Below are 23,546 nucleotides of genomic sequence, written 5' to 3' on the forward strand. Positions count from 1 at the left end.
GTGCAGATGTCTCGGCTTTTCACTGCATCTGTATCTTTGGGGTAAATCCCAGCAGTGCAATTGCTGGGTTGTAGGGCAGATCTATTTTTAACTCTTTGAGGAACCTCCACACAGTTTTCCAGAGTGGCTGCACTGGTTCACATTCCCACCAACAGTACAAGAGGGTTCCCTTTTCTCCGCATCCTCTCCAACATTTGTTGTTTCCTGTCTTGTTAATTTTCCCCATTCTCACTAGTGTGAGGTGGTATCTCATTGTGGTTTTGATTTGTATTTCCCTGATGCTGCCTGCCTCTTCTAAGTGGAATATTGCTGTCATGATCAGATCATGATTTAGGGAGGTGTTAGCACTATTAGAGGCCCTTGGGGAGCCTGGGTGCCTCGGTGGGTTGAGCATCTATCTTCAGCTCAGGTCATGATCCTAGGGTCCTGGGATCAAGCCCCGAGTTGGGCTTCCTGCTCAGCAGGGAGTCTGCTTCTCCTTCTCCCTCTGCCCCTCTCCCTTGCTGGTGCACTTGTTCACTCTCTTTCTCTCTCTCTTCCCCCACCCCCTCTCTCTCTCTGTCTCTCTCAAATAAAATCTTAAAAAGAAAAGAACTGATAGAGGCCCTTTAACCCAACACAAGTTGCCATGCCACTTTCCAGAGTAAGAGCATTCAGCAGCTCCCCCTTATGCTTGAATAAGCTCTAAGCCTCTGAACAAATCCCTGAGGCCATACATGATAGGGTTCCTGCCAAGCTCTTCAACATCATCACATCCCCCCAACTTCATGAGCCATATGCATTTGTTTCCAGCTCCTAAAAATAGTCAAGATTGTATCTACAGAACTCCTCTGACTATAATGTCCTCCCATTTCCCTTCCTCCTGACCCGGATACTCCTTCAGCATCCCCTTATACTTCTCTCAGCCTCTAGTCCCTGGAAATTGCTCTTCCTCAAATTCCTACCAGATCTATGAAGGAAGGCAGAGACCATGTCTGTGTCTGTCTTATCTATCATTGTTTCCCCAAGTTCTAAAATAGCATTTCTGCATAATTAGATGTTCAACAAATACTCATTTATTTAGATAGATGTTGAGACAGGTGTCCAGCTAGCCTTTATTATACTTCATATTACACAGGAGTCTAGAGTCCAAGTGACAGAAATCCTACCCAAACTGGCTCCTGTGATCATAGGAACTTATTGGCTTCTCTAACCAACAGATCCAGAGTAAATGGTAGAGTCTGGGTGCTCCAAGTGTGTCATCATTTGGATGCCTCTATGTCCTGATGTTGTCTCTCTTGGCTTACATTTTTCAGTCCTGAGCCAGGGGCCAGATAGAGTTTGTTGTGTTGAAACTATATGGGGCTTGAAACCACATGGGTCTAAAGGGCAGGAGGAATGGGATAAACCAGAGGCAAAAAGAACAGGTGTCCTTCATGCATGAGGCTGCAGACTCCAAGTTCAGGATCTCTCTCCTCTGTATTTCCAGTGTCTGTTCCAAAGTGTGGCATATAGTAGGTGCTCAGGAATGTTTGCAAATGGATAGGTGTGTGATGTATTTTCCCTCCCTTCTCAGGAGGCGCTTTTTAAGCCTATAAAGACAGATGGTTCTATATAAACCGCCTTCTGCCTCATCCTCTGTTTTGCTTTTTTTTTTTTTTTTTTTTTTTTTTTTTTACACCTGTTGTTGGCAGGATCCGACATCAACCTTCTTCCAGTTTGGAGCGTCCATCCAGCAACAAGCTACGGTCATGTTGAAGATCATGCAGGATTACGACTGGCATGTCTTCTCCCTAGTGACCACCATCTTCCCTGGTTACAGGGACTTCATCAGCTTCATCAAGACCACAGTGGACAACAGCTTTGTGGGCTGGGACATGCAGAATGTGATCACCTTGGACACTTCCTTTGAGGATGCAAAGACGCAAGTCCAGTTGAAGAAGATCCACTCTTCCGTCATCTTGCTGTACTGTTCCAAAGATGAGGCTGTCCTCATCCTGAGTGAGGCTCGCTCCCTGGGCCTCACCGGATATGATTTCTTCTGGATTGTTCCCAGCTTGGTTTCTGGGAACACAGAACTCATCCCTAAGGAGTTTCCATCAGGACTCATTTCAGTCTCCTACGATGATTGGGACTACAGCCTGGAGGCGAGAGTGAGGGATGGCCTGGGCATCCTAACCACTGCCGCATATTCCATGTTGGAGAAGTTCTCCTACATCCCTGAGGCCAAGGCCAGCTGCTACGGACAGACGGAGAAGCCAGAGACCCCACTGCACACTCTGCACCAGTAAGAGGGCGATCTTTGCTTGTCTCCCAATTGGGACTGGAGTTTTGTTGTTTGTGTGCTTGTTTGTGTGTGTGAATAGTCAGAGCAATTCGTACATAATTCCTACTGGAAATGTGCGCTACAAGTAGACAATGTTGCATGTGTGCTTATGGGATTCTTTTTGTTTACTCTCTTCTTCTCTCTTCCTGTTGACTCCTCTTTTGTTTATAACTTACATCATACTTTGTTTTCTGTAACTTTTTTCTTTTACTCAACAATCTACCTTGGAAACCTATGCCCAAGACCTGTCTATGTATCCAACTATGTATCTCTCTATCCATTTTCTATCTATAGCTATATATCACGTGTGCCTGTGGATGTGTGTGTATATATAGATATAGATGGATTTTTATATGCAGACACACATGTATGGATTATACGTAATATTCACATGTATGAAGGTATATAGATAGATATGTATGTGTAGATATACGTGTGTGTGTGTATCTGTCGCAACCTATGCATTGCATTTCTCAACAGGGATATACCATGATTTATTTATCCAGTCTCCATAATGATAAAAAATTTAGGTGTTTTCTGATTTTTTTCCATTAGAAACTAAGCTGCAGTGCTCATCATCCCACATCTCTGTGCACATGTGCAAATTGTTTCTTCAGGGTGAATCCTAAGAGGTAGAATCTTGGGGTCACAGAGTACCTGCATTTAAAAATTGAAGTGTCTGTCACCAAATTGTCCTACAAAGGAACTCTACCAATTTATATTCACACAAGCAGTTTGTGAAGTCACTAGATTTCCCACATCCTCACCAACATGTTACACTTCAGGAAGACTGCCCATGTTGGGGCTTCTATCCTCTGAGTTTGCATCTGACTTTCTTCCCTTTTTATGTCCTGTTTTTGTAGGTCATTGAGAATCTTGGCAAATACCACTTTTAAAGCTGCATATATTTCATCCTATGGGTACATTCTAATTTATTTAACTACTCCCATCTTGGTAGACATTTCAATTTTATATTTCTGAGAAATGTCATTGTTCTTTGTGGCCCATCATTATGGCTCAGCTGTTGAGATTTAGGATGATCATTCCTGTATCCATTTTGCATGCCTTTGCCTGTTGTTTGGTGATTGAATCCACACTCCTTCTTCAGATAATGAGCAGTGTAGTTCTGTGATGAGGGGACTGGGATCTGGAGGTGGATTTGTTAGAGTTCAAATCTTGTCTACTTCCTATGTGCCTCAGGACAATCATTTTACCTTTTTAGGGTTCAGTTGCTCATTGCAAAGTGATGATAATAGCACTACTTCCTAGGTGGCGCTTCTCAAACTTCCGTATGTATCAGAATCACCAGGAGGATTTGCTAAACCATGGAATGCTGGGTTTCACAGTCTGTAATTTAGTAGCCCTGGGGTGGGTAGGCCCCCAGAACTCGCAATTCCAGCAGGTTCCTGAGTGATTCAATATTGCTGGTCTAAGGATCATGCATTGAGAACCAATATTCTATAGATAGGCCTAAGTGATGCATGAAAAGTACTGCTTAGCACCGTGCCTGGCACCCAGTGATTATCAAATAACTGTAGAATGACCAGTGAAGTTGCTTTTGGTCAACAGAAATTACAGTCATCAGACTGGGCTGATTGATTATCAGCAGAGTAACACGTCACTCTCAAATGTCTCTGGGAGGTTTTATGACTTTGAATTTGCTACAGTTCAGGCATTATCTCTGAGCGGAGTCTGGAGACATGTGTGTGTATGTGTGTGTATAACAAGATAGAGAGATTATACTTCTTTAAAATTGGTTTACACCTAAAAAATGAACTATTGAATTAAGAACCTGTGGTCCTTTGAAATGTTCCCCTCCCATCTCCTCATTTGCTCTCTAGGGATCCTCTTTCTACATTACCACTTCCAGCATTTTAAATAATTGTCTAAATATCAGGAAGGAACTCAGATCAATCAGTATGAGGCATGGAAGCCTCTTATGGAGGCAGGATTCCTGCCAGCCCAAAGACAAGGGCTGGGCTAATGAATGCTTCCTTCCCATAAGAAGTGCCCTACAGCTGGAATATGCAGAAATGTATAATTCTGATGAAAACGTAACTCAATTTTAGGGCAATTGAAATATAATATATACAGGAAAAGGAATTTGAGAAGGGTAATCGTCAAGGCATGCAAAGCTCCTTCCAGTGAGCACCCTGAATTCCATTTCTAAAAAAAAAAAAAAAAATCCTACTGCTGTGAAATGCTGTCATGCTATTTCTAGGAGTTATGTTTGAATGCAGCAATTTTGTAGATGGTGTTTCAGCCCCAGAGTAGCAATGCATCAAGTGTGGTAAGCCGTCACCCACTGCCTGGTGTTTAATGAAACATCTCTCCATCCATGGGGCACTGACAGTGCTCACCCCACATATGAGGCTGGAATGCAGCATAGGCAGTGGCTCCTTCCCACACTTGCCCACTGTCATGGTGTTTCTTAAACTCACCCAGGGAATCAGAGAAGCTTGCCAGGCAAGGAAGGGACTGGGAGCTGGAGGAAGCTTCCCCACCGCCCCCCCAAAACAGCAGTTTTTCAGAAGAGCCTTCAGGGCACTATTCTCTCCTACATTGGTCATTCTTCCCATCAAATGGACCCCGTGCTGGTCCCTGAAATACAGACAGGAATGAAGATACAACTTCTTTTCTCAAAGAATGCACAATCTGGTGAAGATAGACGAAATTTGTCTCACGACAAACTCGGGTAGCAAGGACTTTCTTCAAAAATATTAGGGTGAGAGAAAAAAAAAAGAATAGTACAGAGTCTGATAAAACACCCACCCCAACACTCATCACAGAGAACAAAGGTGAATGTGTCACATTTGTTTCAAAATTCTAAAAAATAAAACATGACTGATGATGTAACAGTCCTGATTCTCTCTCTCTCTCCTGAGTCCCACTTTCTTCCCTTCCTCTCCTTGGGAGGGAAAAACACTGTCCTGAATTTGGTAGGGATCCAAACCTGTGTGCCTGTTTTGTACTTCTAGTATAGATGTCTTTATACGCACAGTTCTTTTTAATGCACCTGAGTGGTATCTGATACCTTCAAGTTTCCTTTACCTCAGCCTTGTGGTTCAAGATGAATCTATGAGGACCCATGTCATTCTAGTACATTCATCATGGTTGCTGTTTGTGTTCTGTTGTATAACTGTTGCATTGTTTGTTTGATCATCCCCCTCTGATGGACTTTTATGTTGTCACTGGTAAGGGATCTTTAGTATCTGTAGACTGCGTCGGATTCATCCGCTTATTCAGCAGAAGCCCAGGACTCTGGAGTTGAGGGTTCTCCAAAGCATCCAATAGCCAAGCAGCTCCCATTACTCCCCCTGTGTAGTAAGGAGGATGCTCAAAGCTTCAGAAGGAGCTCTGATGAATTCATGCTAATGGGTATCCTGGTGCACTGGTGCGGGGGTCTGGGGTGCAGCTTTGACTGGTTGAGTGCACCATCTTGGAATCAGTTACACATGTCCCTCTGTGGTCGTCAGGGACATGGCTTGTAATCTACCCAGAGCTTGTGTACTTAGGACACTGTAACCATGACTTACTGCTTATGATGTGGGACCTAGTAGAAAAGACTACTTGCCGAGGATGACGTGGATCTGTTTCTGTCCCTGGGATTTCAGGGGGGAAAAAGGTGGGGGAAAGGGGAAAATGTTCTTTATGTTTAATATTTCTGGTTTTACAGAAGGCACTTTGAAAAGAGCAGTCAGCATTTTATAAAGTTCAAAAATAGCTCAGCCGTGTTATGTAACCTCCTCCTTGCTACTGCAAAGTTATTAAACATCTGTCCCTTCCCAGGCTCAGGGCAGATCACTGGTAACTCCTGGAATCGTGACGGTAGATCATTACCTGTTCTGCTGGCGTGGAACCAAAGCTGTTCTGTCCGGTCCTGTCCCGAGAGTGCCTCTGGGCCGCAGGTGGACAGGGCCCCCTGGGAGGCAGTGTGACATCAGAGTGGAGCATCTGGCACTGAAGCCAACCTCCCTGGGTTTAAATCCTGGGTCAGAACTCTTCTAGATCTAAGGCTTTGGGCAAGTCCCTTAATTCCTCCAAGTCTGCCTCCTGAGATGTAAATGGGAACAAGAAAAGTGTTTACTTCTTGTCCCAGAGCCTGGCACATGGAAAGCAATCTATCAATCGTTATTATTATGATAAAACTTGCAGGTATAAAGTTGTGAATGAGCCCAATGTATCTGCACACCATAGTTCACAACATTGCCAATTATTCATTCCCCAAAAAGGTATTTAGTACCCTCCCTACATGAGACACCAACCCTCCAGAGATGGTGAGACAGAGGAAACCCCCATGTGAATATTAGGCGAGACAGAGTCACCATTTGTGTCTTGTTGTCTCTGAGGCCTGTGGGTCAGTGGACCTGTCCCATAGCAGAGGTTCATATCAGTAGGTTGGAGGAAAGGGTATTATGTCCCTCTGGGGAAACAGAACACCTCAGGAGTTGGGAGGACTCGATGCTCTGCTAATATTTCCCAGACTTCTTCCTGGTGGCCTTTATTCCTTCTTCTGATACCACAGCTCTAGTAATACTTGGTAAGACTCACTCTGTCTCTTGGCTCAAGCTTGTAGACCAGAAGAAGTCCGTGTCACATTTTAGGACTGCAGTTCTGTAGGACACAAAACATTAAATTTGTGTTGTGAGCGGTGTGTGCATGTGTGTATGTGTTCCTACGTGTTACCTCTTCCACATGTCAGGGGACACATTGCCACTCACTGAGGAGGGAGGAGGTCATAGAAGGGAGAAGGTGGATGTTTTTAAGGCCTAAACCCTTTGACTAAAGGATTGCCCTGGGAGGAGAACAGCCCATGTGAAGAAGAAGGTAGTGTGATAGAAAAGTCCACATGGCCAGGCTTGGAATTAGCCACATATGGCTTACCAAGTGTAAGTTACTAACCATCCTAAACCCAGAATTTTTCTAAAGTGCACTTATGTCTGTGTGTGTGTATGTGTGTTGTAATCATCTTGTTGTATCAGAATTAGGTGAAATCACATACGCAAAACACCATTGTGCCTGGCATATAGTAGACATTTCACAAATAATGGTCATGTCATTATTGTCTTATTATTATTGTGGTAGTGATCATTGTTATTATTTATTTAATTTATACTCATTGTACTGCGGGGTATTCACAGGGAAGTGAGAAATAGATTTCTACCTTGTTTTTTAACTGTGGAATTATGACTTGTGTGTCCTATGGCGGCTCCTATTTTGGTTAAGGGAGTAGGACGTGGAGAGGTGAGTGCATTGGAAGTCAGAGGTGTTCAAGGAGATCTATAGCACAAATGAGGGAGGAAAAGAACATCTTCTCCCGAGAGAGTTATGGATTCATGTTGAAGAGAAGTTATTTGGCTTTAATTGATGATACCTGGCTTGACCACTTACGTACTTTACATTAACTCCTTGATTTATGAAGTCAGGCTTCTGCATTAAGAAGCAACAACACTGTAAATTATTACCCTGACAGAAGAGGAAATGGAAGGAAGATATATACCTGAATGTGCGTTTAATTCATATCCAAGTTACCTTGATACTTTTTTCAATCTTCATTTCTAAAATAACCACAGGAAAAGTTCCTGGCTTAATGACCCATTAAGAGACTGCACTAACCTGGGTTGGCATAGTTTTATTTGATAGTCAAAATTATCACTGTTGGTTTCTTTTTTTAATGCCAATAAAAGAGCCTACTCAGTTAAATCTCAGAGCTTGACCAGAGTGAAAACTTCCCTGGGTGAACGTGATAACTCTTTGCAAATATTTATCTGTGGGATCACCATATGCACCACAAGCTTTCTGGCAATGGCACCGCTTACCCAGGAGACCAAGCCATTCTGTGGGTTTGTGCTGTAAATGTGAGACTTTGGACTCAGCAATCGGGTGGTGGGGGAAGGCTGAGCCTCAAAGTAAATTAGCAAGAGGTATGTAGAAATGAGATATGAGAGGATCCAGGGGCATGTGCCAAATTGAGAACCCAAAGCACATTCCACCAGGCTCTGTGACTTTGTGGAATGTGGGCTTGGATGGTGCCATGTCACACCCTCTCACTGCGGTTATCTTGGGCAAGTTACTGAACTTCTCTGAGCCTCCACTTCTTTGATTGCAAACAGAGATCATTCCAACCCTAGAGAACCATGGTGACACTTAAATACATGTTATATACTCAGCCAAGCATCTACGTTATAGTTGGCACCCTACAGATGTTAATTGTCCTTCTTCCCTGGGCCAGATGCACAGCTTGATCTGCCCTCGCCTATGTCTTGATGGACCCAGGAGAGGTGGACTGTGCTCTGTGGGTGTCCAGCCTGACAGCTAAGTCAACAGCCTCTCTTCAGCATCATCTCTGTTTGTGGCCTCTCTCCTGGAACACAGACATCTCTTTTTTTGGCTGGAAGTCAAAAGTACCGTATGCCAACCCTGCAATGCAAGTCAATCATTTCCAACTGGCATCCAATGAATAGCTCGACAAATGGTGGAAACCTGATGCTGGCAAGTTGAAAGGACCAGAAATTGGCCATGCCTTTGCCTTGAGGGAAAGGTGGTTTGGGTTGTTTTGGGGTCATACATAAAGCACACAAATTGTTCGCATTTGCCTCAGTCAGATGCAAGTCTTTGGATTTGGGGACCAGCATGCCTAACAAAAAGATCTATTGATCTGTTTCCTCCAGGGCTGAACAGGAGGACACTTTTCATTTTCAGACTTGTTAATTCGGTGACCTATACTAATAATTTGCTGCAATTCTCTTCTGTGAAAAGATAAAGCAAAGAAAAACAGCATCTTCCCTACCCTGGTACCTGCTGACAGAGAGTATATTGGGAACAGATGGTCTTAATGTGTAAGCGCAGAGACCAGTTAGGAGACCGTGGCATAGTCTAGGAGAGAGCAGGCGGTGACTTGGGTGAGAGTAATAGCCGGGTATTCAGAGAGAAGTGGGTGAGTTTCATGCATGTTTTGGAGTAAAATGAGTAAGACCCGACAGATGAATGAATATGAAGTGTTAAAAGAGATAAAACAACTAATAATTTTTCACTCGGATGGCTGAATAGATGATGGTGCCTTTTACAAAACTAGAGAAAAAGCAGATTGGGGGAGGAGGAGGTCAGGAGAAACACCCAGTTTCAAACACGCTCAGGGGAACACACTCTGGACATTCAAGTGGAAATCTCAAGTAGGCAATTGAAGAGGAGAGTCTGAGTTCAGACTGCAAATTGCAAGGCACAGGTTGTGAGCTTGTTGATGGTGTTTAAAGCCCCAGGACCGGGTAACATCACCGAGAGGGGAAATAAAAAATCAGAAGAGGGACTGGACTCAAACCCCGAGGAACTTCACATTCATTGGCAAATAACCCCCGAGGGAAAGAAGAATCCTAGGGAGAGAGGGTCAGACTGGGAACTCCAGCCGCCTTTTTTTCCCATGGAGACCGTCTGTCCCCCCACTTTTGTTATGGAGCTTGATGGGTGTCTGTAGAGTGTCTGCCATACGCTAGACATCGTGGCAGGTACGGTGAGCCTTACAAAGATCTATAATCTATGGCCACTGCTAATATACCTGGATTTAGTGCAGCCCAAGAGATTTAAATAATCCTACGAGCAGTTTTAATCAATACATGGAGAAAGTAAAACTTATCACATGATGAAGTGCCAGGCAGGTCATCAGAGCAGCCAATTCTTGGAGTTCTAGGAAACCAGTACCATATACTTGGCTGGAGCCAGGGATTGGATGGCAAGCTGAGCTTCAGATTAGGAGGGATGAGGAGATGACACTTCAAGAAAGGGGAAGGAAAAAATTCTCTGCTTTTGCTACCTTCTTCGCATGAACTGAAAAACATCCAAAGTCACACAAAGCAACAAATCAAAAATTTTCTCCAGCACAAGGGAGGCCCAGTGGTCCAGTGTGAAGGGCTGGTTTATTTACAAGCTGTCTTTTGTTTGCTCTTCTGGAAGAGCATTTGCCTGTGCACCTCCTCACATGTGGGACAGAAGCCCTCCCTGTCATCCCTTCCAGATGGGAGCTAGACAGCCAGAACGAGCCTTTCCACCCATTCTCTGCTTTTGTCCCCTTGCTTCTCAGCTTCTGCCCTTCTCTTGCCTTCACATGGATACTGCCTGCCTACAGATGTGACTGAGCCCCCATGCAGCCTCCTGGTACCTCAGTACCTGTTCTGGATCCCAGGGATGGAGGAGCCACTGTTAGGTTGGTGATACTAGCTAGGTTTGGAACGGGCATGGGAGGCCAACCACATTTTTATCCAGGCCCCACAGTTTGGGGATTGAACTGGCTGACCTGCTGATGCCTGGTGTACTCTTGTCCAAATCCCCACAGCCAGTTCCTTAGGATTTGCTTCATTTGGTTAAGTCCTGTCCAAACACAAGGAATAAATACACACACCACTCCATTTCCTGTGTGATGGAGAACAGTTCTGCTGAGACATGGACTGATTTCCTTTTTGTTTCCATCACTGTTAGTAAAAGGAAGTTTTAACAGTTTGATTAATACATCATTATGTGTGTGTGGGAGGGGCAGAGAAACTTCAAGTTTTATAAGTTACATAATGTTACAGAAGCATATATATTTTAAAGTATGATATAATGGAAAATTTAAAGAACCTTAATGATACAACGTTCATGTATTATGTGCTAGTCACTTTAAATACATTCTCTTTAATTCTTCAGATATGAATTAGGATATTTTTGCTGCAGGTAACAGTTAAATTCAGTTATATGATTGAATTACTTGATTGGAATTCCATAGGTAGCACAGACTTCAGATGCAGTGTGATCAAGATTCTGGCTCTTTTCCCTATGATCTCTTGACTCTGTGCTTTGGAAATTATAGTTTTTGTTATCAAATATCTTCCTCTGTGACCTTAAGTTGGCAGTCAGCAACACCTGGGATGACTTATTTTGTTCATGGCCAAATTAGGTCATATGCCTATCGTTGAGCCAATAAGAGCCATTTTAAAACCGCCCTGTACTGACTGGCTTAATTCTGGACTTCTAGTCCAATCACTGAAAAGGCAAATAGGATTACATTAAGCCAAACTAGATATACTCTAAGAAAGAACTGAGGATTGGGTGAGCTCCCTCCAGAGCCTATCGAATCTTACAGGAAGCATAAAGTTTCAACAAATGTGAATTCTGTTAACTCCAGCCACCTTTTTTGAGGAAGGAAAGAGGAAAGGAAAATGGATGCTGAATAGACTACCAGAAGGTCAAATCATAAATCCTAACAACTTATATTAAGATGAGGAAGTTCTACAACTTGACAAAATCCACACAACTAATATAACATGGAGCTAGAATTCAAATCCAGTTTTGTGTAGATCTAAATCCCATTATACTCCTTCCTGTGGTTGCAAATTGACCTGAAGTTGTGGTATTTTCCTATTCTGTTTGTTTGACTCACAGGATGTTTTCAAAAGTTGAATAACTCTCAACGTCTAAAAATGGAAAGATATCACCAAAAATTAGATTTTCAGCTAATCTTGAAAAATACAAAAAAAATGATAATTCCACATTCCTCTTTCAAAGTCTTCAAAGTTGGAGCTCCAGGTATTGAGGTCCAAACCCTTCCCTCCTCAAGGAGAAGCTGGGAGTTGTGAGTCACATCCTAACTATATGTTGTTGTGCAGGTGGTAGGGTTTATGGAAAGAGCATCTTGGCCTTTCCTACCCATTCTGATATGGGCATTTTCTTGTTCACTTGACGTCTAGGAGTCATGGAGCTAGTTTGTGAATTTCTTTCAGAGGTAATTGCTGCATATGTAATTCTAGATTTGATGTATATGGGAAGAGGTGAGTTCAGGAGTCTTCTATGCTGCCATCTTGGACCAGAACCTTCCTCCTATCTGGAGGCAGTCAACTGGGTGTTGTCAAGAAGCCCTTCCCAGTTCATCTTAGTCCTCACCTGGACCATTTATTCATATTACATCTATGGCCTCTTTAAGCATTCTACTTTGTAACAAGGTATCTTATATTGTTTTATTGCTTTGTTGTAATCATCATCCTTAATAATCATCACCAAAACAAGAACTTGATGGACCTTCAGGCTGGTAGATATTTAGAATGAGTGATAACAGGAAGTTTTGGTATCTCACCTCCAGAGATCTTTAGACTTGGGTCTGTACAACTAGGTCTATGGAAAGCATGAGTCTCTCTCATTCTGTATGCTTTCAGCATTACTGGACAGACATTCTGGTGAAATCACATAAAAAACTGTTCGTGTGTGATTCTCTGTGATGAGAGGCCCCACAATATTGGGGAGGTGCCTCTAATCTCTCACTCACGTTTTCTCAAAACATAACAGGCTTTTAAAGTTCCAGCTGGGGGTGCCTAGAACATAGTCATCAGGGACTAAGTAGTCATTCTCTGTGGCCCTAGTTCATAAACCTACTTTTCTGTTCAACTTACATATGGGAATTTGAATTGTTTGTGCTTATAGTGACTTTGCCGAAAGACAAGAACTTACTAAATTACCCAAAGGGAGTTCCCACCCATCAGTTCAGATTAAGTTGTAGATGTTCTTGTGAAGCTGGAAGAAAATACTTTTTCTGGGTGGTAGTGAGGCAAAGGGATGGGTTCCAGCTTTTTGCAGTATCCTGAAATCTGTCAAATAAATGGCAAACAAGGGACTCTGGTGGAACCTATATACCACGTGTCAAGGGTCACTGCTGACAAGGCCACTTTATCATTTAAACCTTGTAAAATATGTGTTTCTAAGCTGATTTTTCTTCTTTATGGCTCAAAATCCACAAAATATATTATTAATTGTTACAAATTATTCTCAACTAGTTTTATAACATTGAAATTGTCCATTACTTCTCTGTGCTTTATTACAGGTGAGGAATTTGGGGCCTGAAAGATACAGGGCTCAGTTTTCACTGATGGGAGACTGGTTAATGGCAGAGGCATATGAAACACAGGTTCCCTTCCTCCCAGACTTAAGTGGGTTGCTTCCACTGCACCTGTGTCCTCTTTCGTTCTAGATCCTTTGTGAAATAATAATAATAATAATAATGTGGTATTGGTGGTGATGGTGATGATGATGATGATGATGATGAAGAACAACTCCAGGGACTTTGTCCATGTTATCTGTGTATACCACTACCTAGCATAGTGTAGACACTTAAACGCATGTCAGTAGGTGCATAATGATAGCTGCTAATGCAGCACTGGCTCTTATTGGGATGCTACATTAAGGATGTTTACAAGCATTATTTTATTTTATCCTCACAACTCCATGAAACTTGTGCTACCGTTATTCCCATTTTTGCATGAGAAAAAAAAATCTCATAAAAATGACTTTCCCAGGTTATTTAATGGTAGAGCCAGGACCAAGATTGCCTTTCTGGTTTTAGCACCTGTTCCTCTGACCCTCTGGCACCCCAGGAAAGAGACCTTCAAGATGTGTTTTCAGGAGGCCCTAGGGAGTCTTCCAGTGCAACAAGGCAGGTACGGAGATCCGCCCATTGTGGGCAGGAGTCACTTGAGTGTCTTGCAAGTTAACTTTTCACAGAAATGCAATGCATGGGACTTCATTTTATAAATCACAAAACTTTCCTAAAAATGTTAATATCCTTATCATCAACATCAATTATTATTATTGCCATTAGCATAGAGATGAGCGTTGGCGTTGTTGAAAATAAAAAGAGTGGAGAACAAAGCGGGGAAGTTGACCTTTCCTGGGAGAATTTTTATGAGAATAGTCAAAGGCTCAATTGCAGAGTCATCAGCTCCCTTTAAATTAGTTCTAGAATGAGTCCCTTCAGACTTTGTGCATCTCTGAGGAGTGCCAATAAATATTAACTGGATGCAAAGAATTGAGCGAAAAAACATCAACAAGGGAGCCTCAGTAATTCTGGCTTAGGCAGAGGGAAGAAAATAAAAGGCAGAAAGGAAGAGAAAACCCATATTCAATTTTGACACTGGGTGTGTGACAGGTCATAATGGGGGTGATCTGCCTTGATTTTTTAAAGTGTTCACATGCGTGCAGGGAGGCCAAACCACCGGCTCACAGCTTCCACTCAGTATAGGAGATGGGGGAAGAAGCTATCGTGCCTGCCTCTAAGCCATTTAGAGAGCTTGAGTTGAAGAAATCTTCCACTTTCAAAACAGAGCCTTTCTTAAATAGATTCTGAGCTCTGAACACAGGACTGGGAGAAAGTGTTTGTCTTCAGCTGAAAACACAACACAACAAAAACAATCAGAACAAAAGTGGCCCCCTGGCATCTATTATCCATGCTCATCTACTGGCTGCCTGCATCTCATTCTTTCATTTGTCCATTCATTCATTCCTGCATGCTTGCATTTGTTTCTGTGCATGGACCCACTCATGTAGTCAACCCTATAGTAGGTATGAGACACAGGCAGCCACAAGCACAACAGACAAAGGCTCCCCACCTAAAGCTCCCATTCTGGTGGGGAGACCACAAATAGATGATTGTACATATAATGTCAAGTTGGGATGGACATGGGATAGGAAGAAAAATAGGGCAGGGTAAGGGGATAGAGAATGAAAGGGGCCCTTTTATTTTTTATTTATTTTTCCAATATTGATTTTTTTATTTAAATTCAGTTAGGTCAACATATAGTATAATATTAGTTTCAGGGATAGAATTTAGTGATTTGTCAGTTGCATATAACACCCAGTACTAATTTATCAAGTGCCCTCATCATGTCCATCATGAAAAGGGTTATTTTAGATTCAGTGGTTGGGGAGGTGACGTTTTGGCTGATACCCGAATGAAGTAAATAAGAAAGCTAGGGAAAGAATATTCTGGGTGAGAGACCAGCACGGGCACGGACCAGAGCTGGAAAACTGCCTGGATGGTTTGAGGAACAGCAGGAAGGTCCAAGTGGCAGAAGCGGGATGGGTGAGTAGAACATGCCTGTGGAGAGATAGACCAAGTTATAGGGTCTTGGAGGCGACGGGTAAGGTGTCAGGCTTTGTTTCAAGTGTCATGGGAAGGTGCTGGAGAGTTTTAGCAGGGTTGTGAGGTAAGCTTCCACAGTGAATCCTGAGCCTCATTTGTCTTTTTCTTCCCCTGTGCCATTTCTTTTCCTGTTAGCAACAAGTGTTACTTACTGTGGAGTATAAGGCACTTGCTTCTTCATTCTTCCCCACCTGCATTATGCAGCCTGTGCTGTGGGCAGCTCCTATTTGGCCACAGCTAATAAAGAAATACCCCATCCATCTCACTGTGCCAGTTGGTTGAAGAGCAGACATGAGATCTGAGTTGGTCTACTAGGTCATATATCCTATCCATTTGATATATGGGAAATGTGCAGAGGAGAGGCATGGAATTTTTGCTGCCATTTTTCCTCCATGAAAAAATATCAATCAAGCTGAGGATAGAGGTGACTCACACATGAGACAGAACAAAAAGAAGAATCCAGAGACAAGATCAAACTGCACCTGAAGTTCACCCTAACACTGATCCTTTCAGATATTAACCACCAGATTCCTTGTTGGTTTAAGTTGGTTCAAGTTTCTTTCCTGCTACTTGCAACCAAAAGAATTTTGATGGATGTGCGTATTTGGCAGCTCATCTGGAGTAGTATGCTAATTAATTCATGTATTATACTCCTTAAATGAATGTGGTTGCTTTGGGTAAAGCTGAATTTGACCAACAGAGGGATATTATAACTAAAAATTTTAGAAAGATTATTTTATACAAGACAAGTATAGCTCTATAATTGCAGACAGAAAACTCCTTGATGGACAAAATTTGTGCTCAATACATGTTTTGTAGCCTCTGGAGGATACCAGCCTATAAATCCACAGCCTTTGGAAGCAGATCCTAACTTTTTCGGCCACATATTAGCTGTGGGATCTTGAGGAAGTAATTAAATACATCTGGACCTCATTTTTGTCATCTGTACAACAGAGATTGTGCTGGTCCTCACTCATGGTGGGGAGTCTATGAGAATCTAGTAAAGCATGAAAAGCATTTAGCTCGATGCCTGGCACATGCTCCATGATGCTATGAATGTTAGTTCTTTCATAAGAAGAAAAATTCTCTGGACAACGAGGGAAAGTGGGACGAAAAATACCACCTACATGGCAGGACTGTTCTGCATAGCTTAATTAAGTGTGTTTCATTATTCTAACTCCCTGGGGCTTTTGAAGGAAAAATAGATTTTAAAAATTTGGGAAAGTCGTCTCATTAACTAAGAGAGTAGGAGAGGAGACTGGACTTACAGGGGAAATTAGAGGGAGGCAATGGTGAAATTGTGGAGTTGAATGCATTCGTGTTGATATTAACTTCCTTCTTAAATGAGAAATAGCTGTTGCCTGGAACCACAGCACCACGGCTTTCCAGAGGACCTTCATTAAGTGCAACGAGAATGTGGGTCCTGCCTAAGAGTGAGATGTTACTCTATTGAATATAATCTAAGACCCAAGCTATTATAAAATGATCTTTATCTCAAAAAGGTTAACATGCAGGGTGCCTGGGTGGCTCAGTTGGTTGAGCATTAGACTCTTGATTTTGGCTCAGGTCGTAATCTCAGCGCCACTCTGAGATGGAGCCCCGCACTGAATTCTGTGCTCAGAGTGGAGTCTGCTTAAGATTCTTTCTCCCTCTCCCTGCTCTTCCCACTTTTGCTCTCTCTCAAATAAATAAATAAATCTTTTTTTTAAAGGGTTAGCATGCAGGAGATGGGCATCTTAAAATTGGGTCACTAGAGTAACAGTGACTACCATGTCCAGTGCTCTAATGGCCTATAGACTGGTGATCCCCTTGTATTACAGATGAAAAAATCAAGGTTCAGGAAAGTTCAGTGACTTTTTCAAGATCATATCATTGGTGGGCAAGAGTCACAATTGCATTCGTCCATTTGTTTGAAGAACTTAACTCCTGTTCACTGTCCTCAAGGGAAGGGGATCGTTGACGGAAGAACAAGAGTATAGTTCTTATCTTCATGAGAGTATGGCCTCATAGGGAATTCTAAGGAAGATGAGAAGGGAATCAAATAAATAAAATAACTGTCCTTCATTATGTCAGCTGAGAAGGAAGGATATGGGGTCCTGAAATGAGGAACATCAAGGATGGGAGGAGCACTTCTTTCTTAGGTGAAGAAAAAGCAAAGCCAGAGAAAGTCCTTCCAGGCAAGGGGAACAGAGTTTGCAAAGTCTCTGAGCTGAGAAAGACTTCGGTGTGTATAAGGAAATGAAAAAAAATGTGAGGATGGTAGACTCCCTTCCAGATCTTTCTGACCATGAGGCCACCCTGCCTCTGCAGAAGGAGCTTTTGAGTGAAAGGCACAAAGGACCATGGAGCAGTGGTTGTCAGAGGGATGTCCATCATCTCACATCAAGAACTTACTCCTCCAGAGGATAATTCCTTTCGGACCAGCTCCCAGCCCCCTGCTGGAACATGAGACGTCTCTGTTAATCCACTAACTGGAAGGCACATTGCCCCTGTGGCTCTTAAAGTTGTGCCTTTTAGCTCCAGAATGGTTTCCTCCAGCATCTTTCGCTCCCAACAGGAGGACCACAGAGTGAGAGGACCCAGCCATTTACAAATAGGCCACAGATTCAGGGTATAGGGAAAGCTCTCATTCTCAATCCCTTCGACCCCTTGAAAGGTTGGGTGGCACTTTAATGTCACTTTCCTTTTTCCTTCTCCCAAGGACTCACATCCTGAAGCTTTGCATTATGTGGGAGGATCTATGACTAACACGACCATCATTTTGCCTGATTCTGCTTCTGCATAGACACGGTTAACAACAGTCACAATAGTATTAGTTAGAGCTTGTGAGATTCAAATACAAAGGTCCTTTTCTCCTTGTAACAATTCTATAAGTCACACGTTATATATTCCCACATAACAAGTGAAGGTAATAAAGTTCACAGAGGTGACATGTCTTCAAGATCACACAAAGACAATGACCCAACTCTCTGCCTCCAAATCCAGAAGATAAAGGGTGCAAAGCAGTGGAAGTGGGATGTGGTCCCACCTCTCTCAACAATCCGGGGTGGGGGGTAGTAAAGATGCCTATGAATAACATGAACTAACAGAATTACTTCTTCTGCAACATTGGGCATTGGTTGAGTGCCTAGAGTGTGCCTGGCACACCGTGCTACATTCTTTCTATTGATTAACCAACTCAGTCCTCATAACACCACCATGAAGTACGTGTTATTATGTCCATTTAACAGATGAAAGTTGAGGCTCAAAGAGGTAAAGGAAACACCCCCAGTTTGTATAATCGTCACATTGCAGAGATAGTTCCCAGACCCCAACGGTTTAACGGTATCATTATCACCTCTTACATTGCTTCCACTGAGGGCATGCTTTTGGCTTATGGGAATCACACCAGTTCATTGCATTAAGCATATTCCTGGTTGTGAATTTTTTTGCTCACTCTTGATTAAAAAAAGGAAGAAGAAGAAGAAGAAAGTTTTAGGAATAGGATGCCATTATGTTCTTTCCATGTAAACAAATAGAAACGAGTAATAGAAGCAATCACCATGATAAATAATCGGATTGTGGAGCTGCCATCATAGAAAAAATTGCTCCTCAATGTATCTTCTACCAGAATCAGAATGTTTGGGTAGTTGCATAGATCCCCGCCCTTCTTCCTAAGGAAGGCGGCTGCTGTTGTTAAGGATAGCAGGCCTCAGTTCCAGCCTTCCTGGTTTTGATGTGTTCCTTAACCAGTTGATTCCTATTTTCTTGCCTTGTATTTTGCTGTCAGCTTCTGCTCCTTCCGCTTGCCTTATTAAGAATTCTGCATAGTCAATAGGATGCAAATAAATGGAAACATATGCACCTCCCTGCATGTGGGAAATGTCGCTGTTGGCTGTTCTGCTGCTTAGCTGCCTTTGCAAGGGTGAAGCTTCAGCTTCCAATTGAGGCTCTTCATCTCCGGGGGCTGGTCTGACTGCTGCTTTCATATCCAGGTGAGGGAGCTAACGTGGCATTCACAGCAAGTTCGGGTCACCGACTTCTCGCTCCGCCTTGGGTCTGAAAGCCCCTTAGTACTTTTCACTCTGGGGCCCTTTGTACATCTTTGATAAACCTAACTTCTGTGCCAGAGCATATCACACGCACTGAGCTAGTTCTCGAATTTGTACACTGGGAAATTTTGTGCTGTGTTTTACCATGGTGAGAAGAACCAGAATAGACCGTGCTGTTCAGAAGCCAGTTCTGACGCTGCAAGCAGGTGCAGACCTGTCAGCCACACAGCTGGTTGAGTTAACTCTATTAGACTGTGTTGGACAATTTTGTTGTCTGAAATAGAAACCAGTATGGTGGTAGGCCGTCCACTTGCCAAATGATGCCCCTGCTCGGCTGGTTAGGTCTGCCTTTCTTGTTGTACATCTGCTGGGTTTGGCTGCCAGCATGTTGGAAATTGACAGTTCTGTAAAGTTTTATTGTCTTTCTAGGTGTTTCCGTCAGAGAGATGCGAAGATTTGCCCTTTTTTTTTTTCTTTTTAATGATGACTTGGCATTTTTGACTCCCTAGCTCCATTTCACCTAGAAGGAATTCGTCTCTGATTTCATGTTAATATTGCAAGTGCCTTATCTTTTTGACCAAGAATGATTTTCTATTTCTCTTTAAATCATAGGTTTTCAAGAGCCTCTTCTAAATTGTTTTCTCACACTCGATTTTAATGTCCTCGCATAATAGATTTTTGTATTTTTTTCTTCTTCCTTTCTTTTTTTCTTTTCAACATCAGCAACAAGTAGAAAGAACCCCTGTGGCTAAAATAACAATATCCCTCCCAAAGAAGAGATGGGGAAGAAAATGTTTTCCCCCACCTTCAAGTCCTCACCAATGTGATCTGCCTTCTACATTTTTAAGCAGGCTGAGAGCCTTTGAGGACTGAGTCAGAGAACACAAAACGTGACCTCTTAGTTAAAGCCAAAAGCTAAAAAAGAGGGACCTTGTACATCAAATGGCTCTTACCAAAGGGTGTTTTTATGAGTGAAGTGCAAATGAAGCACAGAATAGAGCTCCTTTCCAGGATCCAAGACCCAATTTCCAAAACACGTGAACACTCTCGATTGTATTTGCTGCTTATTAGCTTATGGAGCTATTGGAATCTGAAGTGGGACGACTTATGTTAAGCACTCAGCACGGAGCCCAGCACATGTTCGACCCTCAATTTAACATTACTGTTAATCCTACATAGAGGTGAAATATAAAGCAACTCATTTCAACTACTTCTTTGGCCAGAAATACAAGAATATGTAGCTCTTTGCAGTGAATGCCTAGAAATCTTTACCAAAAGGCCCCTAGGATAGGATCTCATTCTGAAAATGTTCTGAGAATTTTAGATCCTGTCGAGACAAAAGGGAGAAGAATCCACAAGTGTGTTTTTGGGACAGGAAGCAGCACCGTGTCTAATATATATCTGTGTGAGGAATGGGTGAAAGATTCCACAGAAGGGGCCTCTGAGGGGTGACGCAAGTCATCTTCAGCATCTTGAGGGTTTGTCATAAGTTTTCTTCACTGATAACAGAGAACTAGAGCCAGTGGTTGAATTCCTGAGGAAATAATTCTGGCTCAGTGGAAGGAAGTCTTTGCTAAACACTTTGAGCTGTCAGTGAAAGGGACCCTCCTCAGAAGTGGGGGGATATCACGCAGACAATGATTGCTTCTCAACAGGGGTTGTACAATGTGTGGAGGAGAGGTAGTTCCTCAGTTTAGATAAATAACCCTATAACCCTTCTGCTTTGGACTCTTCCCATCCACTTTTGCTCAACAGCGCAGCTCTTACTGCTCCTTCGATAGGAAATTCATAGCATTTGTTTCCTGGCCCAGATCACTTCAGCTTCGATTATGCCCATTGATACCAGTGTAACTTAACATTTATTCTTCAGTTACGATGTTCCAGGATTGGCACAAGGTGCTTTGTGTACCTTCCTCTTCTAATGCTTACAGCAGCCCCATAAGTATTTATTTTTATTCGAAGAATAATTAACATATTGTGATGATTCTATTTATTATATAATATATATTTGTATATACATATATGTCTAGTTAATCTGCTACCATTCATAGTTAAAATTTTTTTTCTTGTGATAACAGCTTTTTAGATTTACTCTCCTGGCAACTTTCAAATATGCAGTAAGGTGTTATTAACTACAGTCATCATGGTACACCATGCCACAGCATTACATCCCCGGGACTTTTTTGTTTTATAACTGGAAATTTCTACCCTTACCCTCCTTCACCCATTTTGCTACCTCTTACCTCTACCCCTTGCCTCTGGCAACTACCAGCCTGTTCTCTGTATCTATAAGTTTGGTTTGTATTGTTTTGTTTCCTAGATTCCACATGTGAGATCATGATATTTGTCTGATTGATTTCACTTAGCATAGTGCCCTCAAAGTATATCTATGTTGTCACAAATGGAAGAATTTCATTCCTTTTTTGTGGCTGAAAGTTATTTGTGTGTGTGTGTGTGTGTGTGTGTGTGTGTGTGTGTCTCACATCTTCTCTATCTGTTCATCTGCAGTTGACGCTTAGGTTGTTTCCCTGTCTTGGCTCTTGTGGGTAAAGCTGCAACGAACATGGGAGTATAGTATCTCTTTGAGATTCTCTTTTCATTTGCTTCAGATGTATTCCCAGAAGTGGGAGAGTTGTACCAATTACGTTTCCACCAGCAGTGCACCAGGGTTCCCTTTTTTCCCCACATTCTTGCCAACACATATCGCTTATCTTTTTGATGACAGCCATTCTGACAGGTGTGAGGGGCTATCTCACTGTGGCTTTGATTTGCATTTCCCTGATGATGAGGAATGTTCATCTTTTCCTGAGCCATTTTTATGTCTCCTTTGAAAAAAATGACTATTCTCATTGTTAAGTTGGAGTATTACTATTTTTGCTATTGAGTCATGTAAGTTTCTTATATGTTTTGGGTATTAACCCCTTATATGTGGGTTGCAAAGACTTTTCTCCCATTTCGTAGATTGCCTCTTCATTTTGTTGACTGTTTTACAGAAGCTTTTTAGTTTGATGTGGTTCCACTTGCTTTTTATTTTCTCTTGTTGCTTGTGCTTTTGGTGTCCAGGCTCATGTTTCTGTTGGAGGTATTGTAGAAATGACTGTTGGGTAGAATGCTGAATCTAAATAACTTGGAACTCTGATTAACCTTACATCCCAATTTAGACTATTTATTGTATCATTCAAATTAGCTCAGTCTCTATTCAGCCTCTACTAACTGTCTTCATTGCTTTTTTAAAAATAATTTTTCACTGTGGCAAAATACATATAAAAATTTCCATTTTGTACATGAATGTTTATATCAGCACTATTCACAGTAACCCAAAGGTATAAACAACTCCAATGTCTATTGGCAGATGAATGGATAAGCTTAATGTGTATCCATGCAGTGGAAGATTATTCAGCCCTAAAGGGATGAAATGTTCATACCTGCCCTGACATGGATGAATCTTGAAGATATAGTATGCTCAGTGAAGTCAGTCAGACACAAAAGGCCACATATTGTGATTCCACTTATATGAAATATGTTTATTACTTTTTTTCATCTCTGTAAACAAACCCTCTGCAATATTTTTCACATAGTTCTTTTTATTTACATTGATTTACTTTTTTTAGAGATATAAAATTTCACTGTAATTTCTTCCTAAGTAATGAAATCTATGAAACAGTGGGTTTGATATATTGGTTCCATATAAGAATATACATTAATTAAAACAAATTTAATTCTAAAAATAAAGCTAGCCCATGTACTATCTAAATGTACCCATCAGTATACCACCTGAATCACACCGATGACATCTAGGAAAACAACCTTTTGGTTTCTCTTGGCCGTCAATTCCTTCTTGAATTTGATCCACATGGCTCCTTTCCCTAGATTTAAGTTGTCTAATATGGCAGCCACTAGCCATGTGACTATTTAGATCTAAATTAATTAGAATGAAATAAGATTTAAAATTCAGTTCCTCAGTCATACTGTTCATATTTCAAGTGCGATAGCCACAGGTGACAAGTGGTACCATCTCTGACATCAAAAATATATGACTTTTCCATCCTTGGGGAAAGGTCAGTTGGCCAGTATTTTCTAGAGTTGGCTTTTGTTCTTCTTATAGTAGGGAAGCACCCTATCTCCAGATCCCATGCTTAGGTCAATCTCTCACTCAACATCCGCACTTCTTATCACTTGTTCCTGGCTGACCATTCATCCCCCAGCCAGCTCTCAAACTGACCTACTTTCCCAATGTCACCAGGGAGGGCTTGGTGCCAAACCACAGCGTGGGACC

General features: G+C 42.1%; 1 protein-coding gene across 3 annotated transcripts in view; it reads left to right on the plus strand.

Annotated features, from left to right (window-relative positions):
• GRIN2A (glutamate ionotropic receptor NMDA type subunit 2A) overlaps nt 1-23,546 on the plus strand; it is a 545,905-nt gene that overhangs the window by 388,405 nt on the left and 133,954 nt on the right. For all 3 annotated transcript variants that reach the window (XR_005360918.1, XM_038540398.1, XM_038540400.1), the window contains one exon: nt 1,674-2,266. Coding sequence is in view for 2 of the 3 variants with exons in the window: in XM_038540398.1 (XP_038396326.1) it covers nt 1,674-2,266 (593 nt within the window). In the remaining variant the exon portion in view is untranslated. The remainder of the gene's footprint in view (nt 1-1,673; nt 2,267-23,546) is intronic.

The sequence above is a fragment of the Canis lupus genome, chromosome 6 (genome assembly GCF_011100685.1).
Source record: "Canis lupus familiaris isolate Mischka breed German Shepherd chromosome 6, alternate assembly UU_Cfam_GSD_1.0, whole genome shotgun sequence".
Classification (NCBI taxonomy): Eukaryota; Metazoa; Chordata; class Mammalia; order Carnivora; family Canidae; genus Canis; species Canis lupus.